The following is a 19,010-nucleotide window of genomic DNA, read 5'->3' on the forward strand; positions in this document are numbered from 1 at the left end:
ATTGGTCCCAGTTATTACCTAAATTGTATTGTAACAGCACTAGTGTTTATGAAGGTAATGAAACTGTTGTATAAGATTGGAAGAATGCTGGCACTTTGTTGCTTCCCTTGTTTCAGACCTAAGAAAGGCTATGCCTCTGGGGGACTCGCTGGAACTTTGGAAGGGGCTTCGGACAGGCCAGTCCCTGGGTGGGATGGGCCTTGGTCGGATCTCGGTAAAGTGCTAGGGCGTATCTCACCCTCCGTTTTTTGGAAGTTCACGTCAGAACAAGTGTGTGACTCTGCTGAGGTGGCCCGCTGTTTATCAGAAGAGTGTTTTTCCTACGAGGACCCGTATACGCGAGTCTCTGCTTTGTGTTGGGGCCTGGCTAGTGCTTATCGATGTGCCATAGACTACTGTCAATGGCTTGAGGACAGGATAGAATATGGAGATATGCCATCCGAGACCCGTGCAGTCCCTGTTCAGACTACCGAAAGCGGAGTCCAAACACAGCATGAGGTCAAGGCTGTTTCTGTAGAGACCCAAGCTCAAGCAGCTGAAACTAATACAGTCTCCGTCCGCTCTGTAGAAACCCAAACTCAAGCTGCAGACCCGGACATGGCTACCTCCGCTGTCCCTGCTAAAACTACAGTTGAGACTCAGACTCAAACAGAGGCCAACAAAGCCCCCATTCACTCTGTAGGGACCCAAACTCAAGTTTCAGCCTCTGTTTGCTCAGTAGAAACCCAAACTCAGGTTTCAAATCTGGACAAGGCCATTTCTGCTGTCCCTTCTACAACCACAGCTGAAACTCAGACGCAGGCTGAAGCAAATACAGTCTCTGTTTGCTCGACAGAAACCCAGACCCAGGCTGCAAATCCGGACAAGGCCGTTTCTGCTGTCCCTGCTACAACCACGGCTGAAACCCAGACGCAAGCTGAAGCTAATACAGCTTCCAGTTGTTCCGTAGAAATTCAGACTCAAGCCGTAGATCTGGAGGTTGCCATCTCTATTAAGCCTGCTAAGACCACAGTTGAAGCTCAGACTCAGGCCGACGTCAATACAGTTTCTATTCGCTCTGTGGAAACTCAGACTCAAGCTGCAGATCTGGAAGCGGCCATTCCTACTAAACCCACCAAGACCACAGTTGAAGCTCAAACTCAAGCCGACGCGGATACAGTTCCTATTCGCTCTGTGGGAACTCAAACTGAAGTTATGGACCGGAAGATTATCATTGCCCCCATAAAGAAGAAAACAACGAGGACAAAGGAGACTACAAAACCCATAGAGCCACCTCCGCAATTGGAACAAGAAGAAGAAGAAGAGGAACAAGAAGAAGAAGAAAAAGGAGAAGAAGAAGAAGTAGATGAAGAAGCAGCTGCGAGAGAGGAAGAAACTACTGTGACGATGGAAGGAGCGACGGCACAAGAGGAAAGAATAGTCACAGTAGAAGAGGGAGCAGCCGCCAGAGAGGGAGGAGTGGTCACAAGGGATGGGGCACACCTAATGGGACTGGGGGCACGCCCAAAAGAGACCAGAGGTATGCCTGGAGAAAGGAAAGGAATGGTGCGAGCATCCTGGGATAGAAGAACATTCGACGATTGGTGCTCTGACTACACACGCAAGTACCCAGTGGAGGAAGAGAGGAGGTCAACGCGCTTCCGTCAGCCTGAGGAAGGACCGTTTCAGCCTCTCCAAAGGCAACCCTCCCTTGGAAGTATGATTCCGCCTCCCCATGCTAGACCTACATTTGAGGGAATAGATGACCGGGGAAGGCCCTTACCCCGGCCTTCCAAGGACTATGTGCTACCTCCATTCATCAGACCTGATGAACAACGCAGGAGCTCCCTTTCACGGGGTGCACGAGCTAGGAGTCTTTCCCCACGGCTCGAACGAAGTAGAAGTCTCTCTCCACAGCGTGGGCGACGTAGGAGCCCATCCTCCCGGAGTGAACACCATAGAAGCTCATCTTCACGGCCTGAACAATCCCCATCTTCGCGTGAGAGGGTCAGAAAGGAAGTGAGAGAGGTTCCACGAAGGAGTGGAAGAGTAAAAACACAGGTAGAGAGAATAGTACGTGGAAGAGATGGACAGGAAATAATGAGGGAAAGTGAAATTATACGATCATTGACCCCAAAGGAGATTCGAGATATACGAAGGGATTACAGTCGGTGGCCTGATGAACGCATCCTCACCTGGCTGGTGCGATGTTGGGACCAGGGGGCCAGTAGTCATGTGCTGGAAGGTCATGAAGCACAACAATTGGGATCTCTTGCCCGAGACCGTGAAATAGAACAGGAAATGGGACAGGGGGAGATGGCATCCAGTCTCTGGACCCGAATCCTCCGTGCCGTGAGGGCAAGATACCCATTTAAAGAGTATTTGGTGAGTGCTCCGAGAGAGTGGAATACTGCAGAAGAAGGCATCCAGTATCTGCGGGAACTGGCCATGCTGGAGATTATATACTCCGATCCAAATTACTATAACATCTTGGTCCCAGAGAAGATGCCATGCACACAGCCGATGTGGGATAAGGTGATGAATGGGGCCCCTAAGTCTTATATGCCATGTCTGATATCTGCATACCCTCTAAGTATGGACGAGAATGAGATACACGTTGACAGAATGTGTCACTGGATACGGAGAATATCAGAAACCATGAGGGTCCCCTCTAACTACCAGCATTCGTCCCTCTACAGTGGGGAAAGGGTAGGGAGGAATCCTAGACGCTCTGTGTATGAAGAAGAACCTAGAGGCAAAGGTTCCAGAGGTCACAAAGAAAGGTCTCGTTCTCATTCTCGTTCAAGTTCCTGTTCCCGTTCTCGGTCCCGTTCCCGTTCTTGGTCACCTCATGCAGCACGAGGGAGAACTAGAGGCCACCAGAGGAATACTAGACGCTCTGTATATGAAGAAGAACCTAGACACAGACGTTCTAGAGGTCGCAAAGAAAGGTCTCGTTCTTATTCTCGTTCCAGTTCTTGTTCTCATTCCCGCTCCCGTTCTCGGTCATCTCATGCAGCACGAGAGAAAACTGGAAGCCCCAGGAGTAAGACACAGAGTGAGCGTGGTTTCTTGTGGGCCCTTCTGCGCGAACTAGGGGAAAACATGAAAAAATGGCACGGTGAACCCACCTCTAAACTTAAAGCCCGAGTGCAAGAATTAAAACGGAAAGTAGCTGGCAAGAAAGCTGTCCACATAGTTGAAGCAAAGACCCCGGAAAAGAAACATCGATCTCCAAGACGCAAAAGAAACAACTCCCCCCATGCTGATGAAGGAGCCTCTGACAGAGCATCGCACACGTCAGATGGAGAATGCTCCGACCAGGAACAACAATAGAGGGGCCCTGCCTCCTGCCAGGAGGAGGAGAGGGATGAGGATGATAATCGGGTTTACTGGGCTGTGTGGGTTCGATGGCCTGGCACATCGGATCCTCAGAAATATCGAGCTTTGGTAGATACTGGTGCCCAATGTACATTAATGCCATCAGAACATGAGAGTACAGAGACTGTGTCTATTTCTGGAGTAACCGGAGGGTCTCAGGACCTGTCGGTGGTAGAGGCTGACATGAGCCTAACAGGAGACCAATGGGAAAAGCATTCCATTGTGACAGGACCAGAAGCCCCTAGCATCCTTGGTATGGACTATTTAAAAAGAGGACACTTTAAGGACCCGAAGGGGTACCGGTGGGCTTTTGGTGTAGCCACAGTGATTGAAGGAGAGTCCAAACAGTTGTCTACTCTCCCTGGTCTCTCAGAAGACCCTTCTGCTGTGGGATTACTCCGTGTCAAAGATCAAGAAGTACCGATGGCCACTGCAACTGTACATAGGCGACAGTATCGTACAAACCGAGATGCTGTGATTCCCATCCATAAAATGATCAGGAAGCTGGAGAGCCAAGGGGTGGTCAGCAGAACACACTCACCCTTCAACAGCCCTATCTGGCCTGTACGTAAATCAGATGGAGAATGGAGACTGACTGTGGACTATCGTGGCTTGAATGAAGTTACGCCACCGTTGAGTGCTGCTGTGCCAGATATGTTGGAGCTCCAGTATGAGTTGGAGTCCAAAGCAGCAAAGTGGTATGCCACTATTGACATTGCTAATGCATTCTTCTCCATTCCTCTGGCTCCAGAGTGCAGGCCACAGTTTGCTTTCACCTGGAGGGGCGTGCAGTACACCTGGAACCGACTGCCCCAGGGGTGGAAACACAGTCCAACCATTTGTCATGGGCTGATCCAGGCCACATTGGAGAAGGGTGAGGCCCCAGAACACATCCAGTATATTGATGATGTCATTGTATGGGGAGACACAGCAGAAGAAGTTTTCGGAAAAGGACGAAAGATTATTCAGATTCTCCTCAAAGCCGGTTTTGCCATCAAAAAGAGCAAGGTCAAGGGACCTGCCAGAGAGATTCAGTTCCTTGGGGTGAAATGGCAAGATGGACGTCGCCAGATTCCAACCGACGTCATCAATAAGATTGTAGCAATGGCTCCACCGACTAACAAGAAGGAGACCCAAGCATTTCTGGGAGCCATAGGCTTCTGGCGAATGCACATCCCAGAGTACAGCCAGATCGTGAGCCCTCTCTATTTCGTGACCCGTAAAAAGAACATTTTCCAATGGGGTCCTGAACAACAACAGGCTTTCAAGCAGATCAAGCAAGAAATCGCACATGCCGTGGCTCTTGGACCAGTCAGGACGGGACCAGATGTGAAGAATGTACTTTATTCCACTGCTGGAGATAAAGGTCCCTCCTGGAGCCTCTGGCAAAAGGTGCCTGGTGAGACACGAGGGCGACCACTTGGTTTCTGGAGCCGAAGCTACAGAGGCTCTGAGGCCAATTACACCCCTATGGAGAAGGAAATCCTAGCGGCATATGAAGGCATACGAGCAGCCTCAGAGGTAATTGGTACTGAAGCCCAGCTTTTCCTGGCACCTCGACTACCAGTGCTAAGCTGGATGTTCAAAGGAAAAGTGCCCCCTACACACCATGCCACCGATGCCACGTGGAGCAAGTGGATTGCTTTGATTACACAACGTGTTCGAATTGGGAGCTCGAATCGCCCTGGAATTCTAGAAATTATAACCAATTGGCCTGAAGGTGGGGACTTCAGCCTGGCAGATGAAGAAGAGGAAGAGTCAGTGAGTCGAGCTGAAGAGGCTCCACCATATAATCAGCTGCCAGATGAAGAGACGCGCTACGCCCTTTTCACTGATGGTTCTTGCCGTATCATAGGAAAGAGCCGGAAGTGGAAAGCAGCTGTGTGGAGTCCCACCCGACGGGTGGCAGAAGCCACTGAGGGGAAAGGCGAATCGAGTCAGTTCGCAGAACTCAAAGCTGTCCAATTGGCCCTAGACATTGCAGAAAGAGAAGGATGGCCAAGGCTTTACTTGTACACCGACTCATGGATGATAACAAATGCTCTCTGGGGATGGCTAGATCGGTGGGAGAAGATGAATTGGAGGCGTAGAGGGAAGCCCATCTGGGCTGCAGATCTGTGGCAAGACATTGCTGCCAGAGTAAAGAAATTGAACGTGAGAGTCCGCCATGTAGATGCCCATGTGCCCAAAAGTCGAGCTAATGAGGAACAAGATAATAACAGACAGGCAGACCGAGCTGCACAGATTGAGGTGTCACAAGTAGACCTCGATTGGCAGCAAAAGGGAGAATTGTTCCTAGCTCAATGGGCCCATGATGCTTCAGGCCATCAAGGCCGGGATGCAACCTACAAATGGGCGCGAGACCGAGGGGTGGATTTAACTATAGACACTATTTCCCAGGTTATCCGCGATTGTGAAACCTGTGCTGCCATTAAGCAGGCAAAAAGGTTGAAGCCCCTTTGGTATGGTGGACGCTGGGACAAGTATAAATACGGAGAGGCCTGGCAGGTTGACTACATCACATTGCCACAGACTAGCCAAGGTAAGCGCTATGTGCTTACCATGGTTGAAGCGACCACCGGATGGTTGGAGACATATTCAGTACCACATGCAACAGCCCGGAATACTATCTTGGGCCTTGAGAAACAGGTCTTGTGGAGGCATGGCACTCCAGATCGCATTGAGTCAGATAATGGGACTCATTTCAAGAACAATCTAGTGGCCACTTGGGCACGGGAGCATGGTATTGAATGGGTATATCACATTCCATATCATGCACCTGCTGCTGGAAAGGTTGAAAGGTGCAATGGACTGTTAAAAACAACTCTGAAGGCACTAGGTGGAGGAACCTTCAAGAACTGGGATAAGCATTTAGCCAAGGCCACCTGGTTGGTTAACACCAGAGGCTCTGTCAATCGAGCTGGTCCTGCCCAAGCAGAATCCCTCCACACGGTAGATGGAGACAAAGTTCCAGCGATTCACTTGAGAGGCATGTTAGGGAAATCTGTCTGGATTACCCCTCCCTCGGGCCAAGACAAACCCATTCGTGGGATTGTTTTTGCCCAAGGGTCCGGAAACACCTGGTGGGTAATGAGGAAAGATGGTGAGATCCAGTGTGTGCCCCAAGGCAATCTAGCCTTGGGGAAGAACTAATGTTGTGCTTTGAGTTGTGTTTTGCAGGAAACCAGACACGAGATGAGAAAAACCCAAACAAAGCCGGTACTGGTATCCCATGATGTCCAACGATAAGGCAGCCCTGTGGACTAGGCCTCAACTTGGAACTGTGACTCTAACCAAAAGGCAATGGACTAAAGCTGAACTGATGCTGGTGTTGATCCTTGATGACAAGACATCTGCCTTGAAGGACTGCATATGGACTATATATATATATATATGTGTGTGGGATATAAGCAAATGCAATAATACGAAGATTGCGTGGAAAGACCAGTGTGGAATAAGGGGTGGAGAATGTAATGGTTTGACCCATGGCTTCCTCAGTAACCATTGTATCTAAGGAAGTTACAAGTATTCCACACGTGTCTTCCGCGTAGCAGTGGGGGAGTGGTTTTTGTTTCGGCTTCCCTTCCTTGGCTGAGGAGCTGGAGGGAGGTGGTTGAAGCCTGGTCCCTCCGGTGCCTGGTGTTTCTCCTGTCCTGGGTGAGATTGTTTCATTCTTGTTCCCCTTCCTTGAGGTTTTTAATTGTGTTTCTTTTGATTCATTCGGTTTCTTTGGGTTGGGTTGGTGTCTTCCCTATTTCCCAGCTAATCAATCCCCTTTTCTCCCTTCCCCTCTCCCCTGGGAGGTGGGATCCTATGTGTTGTGTATACAGTGTGGTTTGTAAATGTTAGTAAATATAATTTATTCTTTTTATTCAGTTCAGTTTCTTTAAAGTGCGTTTCTTTTCAGTTTTTTTTCCCTTTCCTTTGCTGGGAAGGTTCTGGGAGGGGGAAGGGGGGAGCCAGTCCAGGGTTGGCAACAGCTAGGCCAAACCTGCGACACTTACCTTTTTTGCAAGTGAGGTCTTGCCAGCTCATGTTCAGCATGTGTTGCTTTATATAACAAAGTGACAAAGGTAGAATACTACAGTAATTTGAGTCATTCGTTTAATACAAATACATTTTTTTCACAACAATAAGCAGATACATTGCTTTTGTGTCCCTTGCCTTCTGTCTTTCAGTACACATTCACCCACAAAAACATACACTTTTTCTTTTGCAAAAGAGAGGGAGAAACAAGTAACACAAACTTGTAGTTCTGAATATTATATACAGTAAAGTATTTTCATCGTAGAGTAAGTTTCATTGCATTATTAGAAATTATAAACTGTTTATTCTGGTGATGGGGAATGACTATTTTTTTCCTGCCTTCAGACAGAGCAGTGTGTGAATGACACAATTGGACTAGTTGAGAGTCTTTGTAATGCTAATAATAGTCAAAAGTGGCATGTTTGCCAGTTTGAAATAAACTTTATAATGCTTATAACTTAAAACCAGGAAAAGCAATGTGCGTGTTCACAGATTAGGAGTATCTTGTTTAAACTTCCAGATCTGACCTGACACCAGATTACTTCTCTCTACTTTCAATAAAACTTTGTTTAAACAAGAATGCACATTAAGCCCTACTTGGTAATGGCAACTCAGAGCAAGGTTCTGCCCTTGTGGGTTTAATCAGGCCAAATTCCACCATCAGCTTGTTTGCCTGAGATCCACTGTGGCTACACAAGCAGTTTGATATGGTTTGTTATTTGATATGGCATCTTCATTAAAAAGTCTTAGTCTGGATCTTAAAACTTTCAGTATACTTTTTTGTTGTTTGGGTTTTTTTTCACGATCCCATGGTTATTAAATTAATACAGAAAATTTTACTTTGTGTGGGAATGAAAAAAACATTGGTTGATAAGCATCTGTCTAGTGTCTGTATTCATGCATTTTCCTTATTAATGAAGACCTGAATCCAAGGCATGGCGGTGTGAATAGCTCCTTGCCCTCTTGAAGAAGGGGTAAATTCCAATCCTGGATGAAATCCCTGAAAGCTCTAAAATATCCAGCGCACCTAATAGGAGAAAGGGATGCACAAGCTAATAACTGTAATGCTTTAAAAGGTTAAAGACTGCATCAGGCCTGCTGAAATCTCTCTTGCTGATGACTTGGCTCATCCATCTCACCACATTGTCCCATTTTGCTCTCTTCATGCTGTCCACATTAAATATTTCAAAGGGAGAGGAGGAATTTCAATTCAAGTCTTCCTCCATTCTTTTATTTAACTAACTGTAAACACAGATGTAGATATGATTGAATGCCAGAACAGTGTTTTGAAGGGGAAGGCATTAGTATAAAATTTTGCACATTGTCTGTTCTGTTGTTGACTGTTAAGTGTATTTTTAAAAACGTACAATAATTCTGTTGGATGCTATAATTCTCCTTTCAGAAGCCTCAGGTATTTTCTTATTTGAGTTAAAATTTATACTTGTTCAAGTAAAAAAAAACAATGTGAATCCGACTGAAAAAACAGGGGATAAAATACTTTCAGTGGGGTTATGATGCTACAGCAGGTCAAAGAACAAGCTGCCTAAAGGAGCAGGGTTACTGTCAGTTAGTAAGAAACTATTATTATTTCAGAAGGCTTTTAATTATCCTTCGTAGTAATGTTCCTTGTCAATGAATTTTGCTATGATTCATCAGGTTTACTGTAAACATCCTTCCAAACTTTCAGATGCAATTAGTAATTTTAAGTGTCTAACTGGAGATATTATGAGATTTACCTTTTAGCAACTACCTTTTACATTTTTTGAAACCTGTGCCATTGCAGACTGTCTTAAAAACATGTGCAGTTATGAGACATTCATTAAGACTGTCATCATTCTCTGAAGATCTTTTGAAGTTTCCTCCACAATTTTAAATGGAGAAATGATTTGGTTTCTCTTGTATGTCATTTCAAATGACAAACTGCTACAATCGTGATTTGCGTCTGTACAAACTGGAACGTCTATAAAAAAAGTGCATGCCATTTACTAAAAAAAAAATCAATCCAACTCACCTGGAGTAATTTACAGCAAATATTGACATGTGTTTAGGACACATTCAAGCACCAAGATTTTGTGTCCTGTCTAGCCAAATTGCAATCAGTTACAGCCAAATTACGTGATCAATTCCAATACCAAAGAACATAGTGACCTGATTCAAGACACATTTCTTGCTAATACTGCTACTTCCAGTATTCCCTGAGCCTTAAGCCAGTAAACATTCATAAAGGAGTACTTAGTATATAAATTTCCATGCATCTTAGGCCCAGCATCCTGGATTGTGTTATTTCATTGTAAATACTTGAGAGTATAAAGAGGAATTTTACCATTAGAAACTTCAAGGCTTCTGTAGAACTTCAGTTTACGTGCAGTTGTGGCAGATACTCCCCTTTGAATGAACCTGTGCTCTCCTATATGCCTTACTCTGATTCTTTATCTGCTTGTTTGCTTTTCCTCCTTTACCTAAATACAAGATTAAAAAAAAACCTCACTTTTAACATTTTTTTTAAATATACATTGTGTTCAGGCCCCACACTTGTCCACACCAATATATAACTACTCCAAGTCAATACTTGCTCTTGTGTCCTGTTGTAAACACCACAGGTATGCAAAGTGAATCACAAAATTGGTTCTTAATATATAATTCACCCTGTTGGACAGAGTATTATATCTACATTCATTTATCTATTGCACCTTTTAATGCTATTCACACTTCATTTTTATACGACAATGCTAAAAACATGACGTTAACAACTGAACTGTTGAATCTCTAACACCTCAAGTTTACCTGTACAGAAGGAAACCATTGATTTGTCTTTTTTTTTTTTGAGTCAGGAAGATAAAAACTCACTTTCAGAACAAGGAGATAAAACCTAATGTTTTCTTAAGATATGTAGGTAGGTATCTTTTCTTACATCTACCTTTCTGTGGCATGAATCTTAAAAAATAGCACCCCAAATGGCTTCCATCTTCACTATGTGTCATCCCTTTTCAGACTTTTGATAAGAGTCAATTTACTTTGGTGCGATTGCACAGTTAACTGCTTTTTTTTCATTTACAATTCTGCCTCAATACTTTGCATATCCAGTTTACGTCTAATTCACTCTTATGAAGTAAAATAAACAGCTGAACTGCTCTTCTAAATGCGTATCTACATATTCTCTCTCTCCTTCCTGTACTTATTTTGTTGACAGCTGTATTTAAAAAAATAACCTGTAAGGTTATGGTGACATGAGTTTATACTGGTTGGAATTGCTTACTTTTCAAAACTTCAAGCATAGTTAAAATACTCTTAGCTGACACAGCTGCCCCAGCACTGAGGCTCCTCTACAGTCACATGAACATGTGTTCCCATATGAGACTTAGAGGGTGAGCTTAGAGCTCTCTATGCTTTGATTCTGTTAATGCATATGATTGGATTAGTAACCTTTGAAGCATATCTTTAAAAATATAAATAGGAAATACAACTTTTGGTAGTAAACAGATGAAAGATTTTGGTTTTCAGTAAACAAAATTATATCAGGTCTGTTTCTACTTTCCCATCCATCCCAGTTAAAAAAAAAAAAAAGTACTCTTGTCACATTGGTTTGGCATTGTCTGTTAAACCTGTTCTCTATTGCACTTTCTACACTTCCACCACTTTCACTATACTTGCTGACTAGTTGCGAAACTACTTCACGAACAGTCACATTCCATACAGTAGTAACAAGTTGCTTTGCTGAATCCATTATCCTTGTAAGGTTTTGGTTTTTGTATGGGTTTTTTTCGTTGTTTTTCTTTTAACTGAAAAAATGCACAGTCATTTCTACTTTCTTGTAGCATTTGTAGTGTAGCAAACACTACACCTTACTCCGCAAGGAAGAAACAATGCTGTCTCTGTCAAACTGGCATGACCTCAGATGTTGTTCCTTCCGCTGCCGGCTGACAGTTTGTACCTGTCTGTGCTACTGGCACCACCACTGTGTCCTTGACGTCCGAGGTTTGTGTGCACAAGGAGTTTTTCTCCTCCAGTTTTTTGATGGTGTCTGGGCAGTTCTGAACAAAGATCACTCTGTTGTAGGCTTTCAACCTGCGCCACAGCTGGACGTAAACCTTACACTGCACATACATGAAGACCAGGCCTCCCGTGAATCCAATGGCCACTACGACGAGTTTTGTCCAAAATGGCCATTCCAGGACACCTTTGAATAGAAAGTGTATATTTATTACCACCGTTACTGAGTATCAAGCACTGAGTTTCAGTCAAATATTTTGAAGCCATTTGCTAAGAATTCCCAGGTATGTGCATCCTATTGGGGCAGTTGTGGCTCAAGTAGAAAACAGAAGGGGTTTCCTGTTCCATAGGCCAGTCAAGAAACTGTCTCCCATTTCTAAGTGATTTCACCACAACTTGGTCAAATAGGAAATGCAAGGTTACTCTCACAAAGTAAACATAATGCTCAGTACAGTTAAAACCAAAACTTTTTATTGTTCTTCAGTACAATTCCCATATTCAATAGCTTGCTTATGCTAAAATACAAGTATGAAAACTGAGATAACTGGATACATAGAAATAATATCTAGTAATAGTATTGCATATCTTCAACTGGGGTTTTTTTCAGTCATGCTTAGAAGCATGACACTGTTCAGGCTACCTGGAACACCAGCATTTACAATACTATTACCTGATCCTAGCTTCATCCAGAAGTCAGGGTATTGTAAAAAATAAAAGTAGTGGTAAGGGCTCTTCTTTCCTGCAACACCTGCCTTAACTGACCTCTTTTTCCTGCTGTCTGTGCAAACCCTCTGAACACACCTTTGTTAGAAAGCAGACCTTACATTTCTATGTACTAAAAAAATTAACAGGTTTTGGCTTATCTGTTCTTACTTTTCTGATTGCATTGAACAATCATGGTGATATTTACAGAAAAATACATGGCTGCTAACACAGAAAAGATGAAGATGAGAGTATTTGAACTTGATTATGATATGAATAATTTTAAAATAATTTGTTTTGGCCTAAGTGTGGTCTTAAGACTGCAATGGGCTTCTCATTAATTCATAGCACTTCATCTGCTTTTTTCAACCTCAGCCATTCAGGAGCTTAATGTAAAGGAACATCTGTCAGCCTTCTCATTACACATTGCCTCATTGTATTTAAAGATTAAATGCTATACGCAAAAGTCAGACCTCTGGATCAGTGCTCTTACACTGTCAGCTGGAACAGCCTGAGTAGGTTTGTAGGTCCTACGTGGAAGGACTTTTCCTCACTCACTGTAGTATTCACGGTGGATTGCAGATGCTGCATTCTACTAATGGTGATATACTACAACAATTTGGTGATGTTTGTGAGTTTTACACAAATTCTACACCTGAAAGAATTTTTTGCAGGAAATCTGTATTCCTTTGGGACCCAGCAGAAGAGCTTCAGTGAGGAGCCAGTATCCCCTTTACTCTTACGCACATAGGAATTGGGCTTTTAATTAAACACACAAACAGGGATCAGGAGAATAACAATTATTGCAAAGCACACAAAATGTTTAAAGTAGCTGTAGTATTCTCTGTCATAGTACTTAGAAAAGGCAATAATGTTTTAAGTGATGGTGCTAGCCAATTACTATGTTTAGTTTGCTGAAAAATGAAAGCATACCAGACCACATAAATCTCTTTTTATCTCCTTAAAGTGAACTTGCCAGTGACAAATCCTTTTATATTTGCCAAACTTGTTCACAAGAAGTTTTGATTCCCTACCACTGTTGCCGTAATTTTTTAAATATATTTTAAAAGTGCCCTTTCCATAGACAGACCAATGTCGGGTATAGCAGTTAAAAGGTTTGTATCATACACCTCCATCAGGAGGAAAAAAACCCCAATCCTTTAAATCTACAGAATATTAACAAACAGTACTAGTCTTATTCCAAGTTTTCAGTTTTTCTCCTTTTCAATATTTATAAAGTATTTTTTCTCCAGTCCTAACTCTTTTTCCCAGCAATTCCCATTTAGAGAATGGAGAAGAAATCAAACTACACAGATGTTTCTTCCTACTCTCCTCAAATACATGTTTGCTTTTGTAAAAGTACTCGTCCCTGGAACAATCAAATTTAGGAGCAAAAGGGTTCTCTTCACAAACACTTATTTTTGCATGTTGTAAATAACTCCAAGGCATCTCTTTGTCCAATTTTTAATGTAAAAAATCAGCCACTGTATTTAGCAAACACTGACTTCTATACAAATCATAAATACTTTTTGTTATTCTTTTGCACTGTGTATAACAACAAAAATTCATGTTAGCTGTTTTGTTATTGAAATTCAGCTAATCCACAGAAATAGTTTCCCCCTTGTAATAAATAGGGTGATGTAGTTGTAGTCAGAAGTTCAAAGCCATTCCTATTACTGTCCTCCAGGCCAGGTTTTTTGAGATAAAAAACAGGGTTACCCAATTTCAAAGGAATGCAAAACAAGACTGTAGTATATATTCATCTGTAACTTACTGAGGCTTGTTATGTATTTTCCCCTCATAGGCAAGAAGGACAAGCATTAGGAGTATTATAAAATATTTATCTAACTAGCAAGGCACAAATCTCCACTTGTTTTGTTTTCCATGTTAACTTCAGAATATAGCACAAAGCTAGAGATCTTTATTCCCCTACTGTGCTTAAAGTCAATTCAGATCAAAACTCAAAAGTTTTTTTATCATCATGATCACATTTAAGACCAACTAGACTTCAAATAGAAAACATTAGCTTGGTTTAGGATATATTTTTCACATATGCTAAGTATGGCCCAAAAAGAAACCTACTTAAATTTAACATGCATTTTGTTACACCTGTCCAATTGGGTTTTCAATATCTCCATAGATGGAGACTCCACGACCTCTCTGTTCCAGTGTTTAACCAGCCTCACAATGAACACATCTGGAACAAGGACATTCACAGTGAAAATCTATTTGAAAAGATGCAGGAATAGCTCTCCATGCTACTTAAGTTCCACATGAAGGACTAACACAACTGGAACACAGTCTCTTGGAAGTTCTCATTAGGAGGCTTGTTAATGAAAAGGCTCTATCATGTTTTATTTGATATCAAGGTTCAAGTGAGTAATATAAATAAATTGCTATTTTAATGACCTGAACTTGCATTGAGCTGTTTGAACTTGACTCATCTCTTTGCCTGAGCCTTAGAAATATCCACATAATAGGAGATTAACCTAGGAAGAACCAGCAGCTCAGTTAAGCTGTTGTAATGATCACACAAAGTAGAGTTCTCTCTGCAGGGGCATAACATAAGCTTTAAATGCTGATGCATTCAGAACTTCTGCAGTAAAGCATTTGATGTAAGCTGTGAGCTGTTATTTAAGAATGGAATGTGACTGGTTCCATAGCTGCCTTTCAAAGCCAGCCACTGCATTGTCAGCAATGCCGAAGAAGGTAAAAGATACTTACCGTTATCATTGCCTTGTTTAATTTCTTCAGCGGTTCTGTCAATTAAAACATACAATGACCAAACAACACAGGTGATTGCAATTACATGGAATGTGACTGAACACACTATTTTCCTCCTTTCACTTGTTGTCATCTGTAGTTTCTCCCACTGGAAAAAAAAAAAAAAGGATAGTTGAAAATATCATACTTGTAAAGTTTTACAATAAACTGATTAGGCCATTTTGGCTTTTTCTACCAAAACTCCAAGCAGTAATAAAAATTAACAAATTATTTTATTTTGGTAACACGCATTACAGGAGTATGTGCATTGTCACTGTAAAATCTCATTTTCACAGATTCACAGGAATGAAGAGTTCTGTTTCTGCCTGTTTGTGAATGATATCTTAAGTAATTTCATTGGAGTAAAGCCATAACATGTTAAAAAACAGGTAAAAAGATGAATATTTATTTTAAATCTGCACTTCTGGTGATGAGAGAAGAAAAAGCCGAAATATTAGTTTGTGGTACTTATTAAAATTAGAGTAGCATGGTTATGTAACAGTCTCCCCATAAAATAAAAGCACAGGAAATGTTACTACATTGAGGATTAAATTCAATAAACTTGAAAAGATGATTATGTGGAAATGATTGTACATGATAGCACTCAAACAGCCTCAGTAATGCAAGAAGGATCTTCCAGGCATATGTTTCCGAGTTATGGCACTAAATCCTACATTAGGTTAAGGCTATTTTAAGATGAAATAGGCTATTTCCCTGCATTTGAAAATGCAACTCTTGAGGCGATTTTTTTCTAATCTTCCTTGTGAAGACACAATTTTTTTAGCACTTCTGCAAAACAAAACCTCAACGAAAACATTTATCTTTGAAAACAGATGAAAGAATATCACATTTAAAAGCGAAACGCCCCATTTCTGATGCATAATCTTGGAGTCGGTCACTAGCACCTGAGAAAGGAAAGCGGTAGAAAGCACAGGGCGCGATTGCCACCTCCCTGTGGCTCTGCGAACAGCAGGCGGAGCTGCTCTCTGAGCGCCCAGCCTTGGCAGCTTAAGGCTGGGACAGAAACCCTGGCCACGGCAGAGCACTCAGGTGGCATATATTTACTTCAAAGACATAAGCTTGGTTTTGTTTTCCTTGTTTAGGTTTCTGTATTGTTTTGGGGTTTGATGGCTGTTTTCTTTGGGGTGGGTTTGTTGGTTGTTTTTTTTTTTTTTTGGGGGGGGGTGTTATTTAATTCTTTTTCCTGGGAAGTAATAAATTTCCCTAAATTCTTTATGGCTAGGGTTGGAGATGCCATGTAAGCTAGATACTTAGCCTTTCACCTGAACCAATATGGCCATTCTACTCTGAACACTTTGCTGTCAGGTTGTGTTTCAAAGGAGCACCACTGCAGTAAAAGCAAAGGGGAGGGGGGTGGTCAATGACATGTCACCAAAAGGAACACCTCTGGGAGAGACTTCTTCTTGACACTGGTTTTACAGCAGGACATACCAGGACAAACAAATTTCAGTCTTTAATGGCAGTTAAAGCTTGCATGTGTCTGAGCTGTTGCCTCAAAACATGATCTCTAGAACATTTTCTAGCCCTTGCCAAAATTTTATGGATCATAGGATATTTTGAGTTGGAAGAGACCTTTAAAGATCATCCAGTCCAAACCCTCTGTATTGAGCAGGTACATATTCAATTAGACCAGGTTGCTCAGAGCACCATTCAACCTGACCTTAATGGTTCCTGGGATGGGGCACCTCCCTGGGCAATTTGTTCTAGTGTTTCACCACCCTCATTATAAAACGTTTCTTCCTAAATGTAGTCTAGATCTAGCTTTTTTTTTTGTTTAAAATAATTTCCCCTTGTCCTGTTGAAACAACCCTGCTCTATCTTTCTTATAGGCCCCATTTACGTACTGGAAGGTTGCAATAAGGTCTTGGAGCCGTCTCTTTTCCAGGCTGAACAACCCCTACTCTCTCAGCCTTTCCTCAGAGGAGACGTGCTCCAGCCCTCTGATGATTTCTTGTGGCCTGCTTCTGAACTCATTCCAACATGTCTTGGGGACACCAGAGCTGGATGCACCACTCCACAAGAGAAGACTAGAGGGGCAGAATCACCTCCCCTAACCTGTTGATCACACTGAATGAACACAACACTTAAATAACTGCTTAGAAAATACTTCCTGAGTAATATACAAAGAGTTGGAGCTATCGGTATATTTCTTGGCTGAGACATCATTTCAGTTTCTGATACATCTACTTAGGAGTACAAACTTTCTGGGTTTTGTATGGCAGTTTGGAAAAATGGGAGATTTTTTTTTTAAAGTAATAAACCCCCAACATTTAATAGTCATTGTAGTTCATGTATTCAGTGGCCAGGTCAGACAGTCTGAGGCATTATTATCACAGTCTTGTATCATTACAGTCACAAGACTCCATGCCTGCCTGCCCCGGTATTCCATCCATACATGCATTAAGAAATAAGCTGGATAGCAGGAGACTGGGAGAGGCCACTGTGGCATAGGTGGTTATGGAACTGGAAGACTGTGCAGAGTACCTCCTACTCCTAGTTTGGGGTACAAGAAAGGAAAAAGGTCCAAGGAGAGACTGTCTCCTACAGACAGACAACCAGGAGCATTTTACAGCTCTTAGTGTATCCCAGAGCTGTGCTTTGGTTTTGTCCTGTCCTAGCTGCAGTCCCAGTTCTCTTAACTACAGTCATGATGGACTGAACTCAGAAGGGGAAATTCAATTAAACTTTGTGTTGTACTCCTGGCAATCCCAGTGATAGCTGATATAATTTTCGTGTCCTACTCATATATTTCAGATTGGCTGAACAGAAAGTACTGTATGAGTACTGTCACTCTGTACAAAACAAGTCATATTAGTAGATGTGCCAGCAAATTATGTTGTCCTGCAGCAGAAAAGTGCAATTCACTACTTTAGGATTTTTTCAGTAGGCTTATGTCAGAAATTTAACTGATAGTTTTAGCACAGACTTGCCTGGAAAAAACCACAGTGAAATAAAAATTCCTTGAAAATCCATAGCAAAGGATGAGACAACAATATATGGAGCAATGAAAGCATCAGCCCCTTTACTTGTGCTTTACAGTCCAGGACTTCATACAGCCTAAAGTTGTGTGAGGAAGTTTGGCAGGTGCTACCTTTCATGTCACACAGCACTTTAATGCCCCCTTAACCACTGATAAATTCATCCCTGCTGTGTTTTGAAGCTTCTGCAGTTCTCACAGCTTTTCATATTGTGATGGCAAGGTAAAAGTAAATTGCATCATGTTTTGATATGTTCATCAGTGATCTAGAAAAAAATACAACCGTCAGGTTGATGACACTGTGACATGCCATGCATAGAATATCAGATGCACCAAGAACAGAAAAATAACACAAAATTAAATACACAGATGCATTTTATTTTTTTTAAACTTACATGTCAATACTCCTAAGGTGCTCTGAAGACTGTAAGGAGAGAAAGAAATGGAAGACTAACAGCCCGAGGAGACATATATGACTTGCAGATTATTGAGTCACTAAACTGATAAACAAACTGTAGTTTTTGCCCAACCCCCTGGGAAGCACCCCTTCACTGCTGTACATCCAAGTGTCACCATGCACAGATTCATTAATCCTGGCAGCAATACAAACACAGACTGGAAATCATCACAGATGCAGATGGTTTAATGTCCTGCAAATGCAAGCAATTGCATTGATATCATTGTGTTTCACCAAACAGGTGTGCTGAAACATTTTGTAATATCTAACAACAATCAAAAGACACCAGTGACCAAACAAATGCAACGTGTAACAATATGTATCCCCAGCGGAAAACTTGGAATATCCCCAGCCCCCTTTTTATTTTGCCGGTAAGCTTTCTGAACATGACACTTGCGCTCTGCTCTGCAAACCACTGGAGGGTGGTAGGAGACCGTCTGCCCGCCTTAGAGGTTCCTATCAATAAACCAGAATAAACTGCCAAAGAAAAGAAGCTGGATTACAAATGTGATTAGAAACACTCCTCCCACACCAGCTACTACTTACAGCTGCTTCTAAAACACGATGTGCACCTCAGGCTGAATTCTATGCTTTACTGCCATAGAAGTTTGGAATAATCTTGAAAGTGGCAGCTGCAAAACTGTACTTTGTTCTTCCTTGTTTCTACCTCACATTTTGCTTTTGTTTCTTAAAGATTATTTCATTCAAAAACTT

At 42.2% G+C, this 19,010-nt stretch overlaps 1 protein-coding gene across 9 annotated transcripts in view; it reads right to left on the bottom strand.

Moving 5' to 3' along the window:
* Positions 1-7,452: 7,452 nt before the first annotated feature.
* MARCHF1 (membrane associated ring-CH-type finger 1) overlaps positions 7,453-19,010 on the bottom strand; it is a 242,705-nt gene continuing 231,147 nt past the window's right edge. For all 9 annotated transcript variants that reach the window (XM_071556194.1, XM_071556186.1, XM_071556187.1 and 6 more), the window contains 2 exons: positions 14,803-14,950; positions 7,453-11,563 (listed from right to left, as the gene is read on the bottom strand). In XM_071556194.1, the coding sequence (XP_071412295.1) occupies positions 11,262-11,563; positions 14,803-14,950 (450 nt within the window). In that variant the 3' untranslated portion in view covers positions 7,453-11,261. The remainder of the gene's footprint in view (positions 11,564-14,802; positions 14,951-19,010) is intronic.

This window comes from Pithys albifrons, chromosome 5, assembly GCF_047495875.1.
Source record: "Pithys albifrons albifrons isolate INPA30051 chromosome 5, PitAlb_v1, whole genome shotgun sequence".
Taxonomy (NCBI): Eukaryota; Metazoa; Chordata; class Aves; order Passeriformes; family Thamnophilidae; genus Pithys; species Pithys albifrons.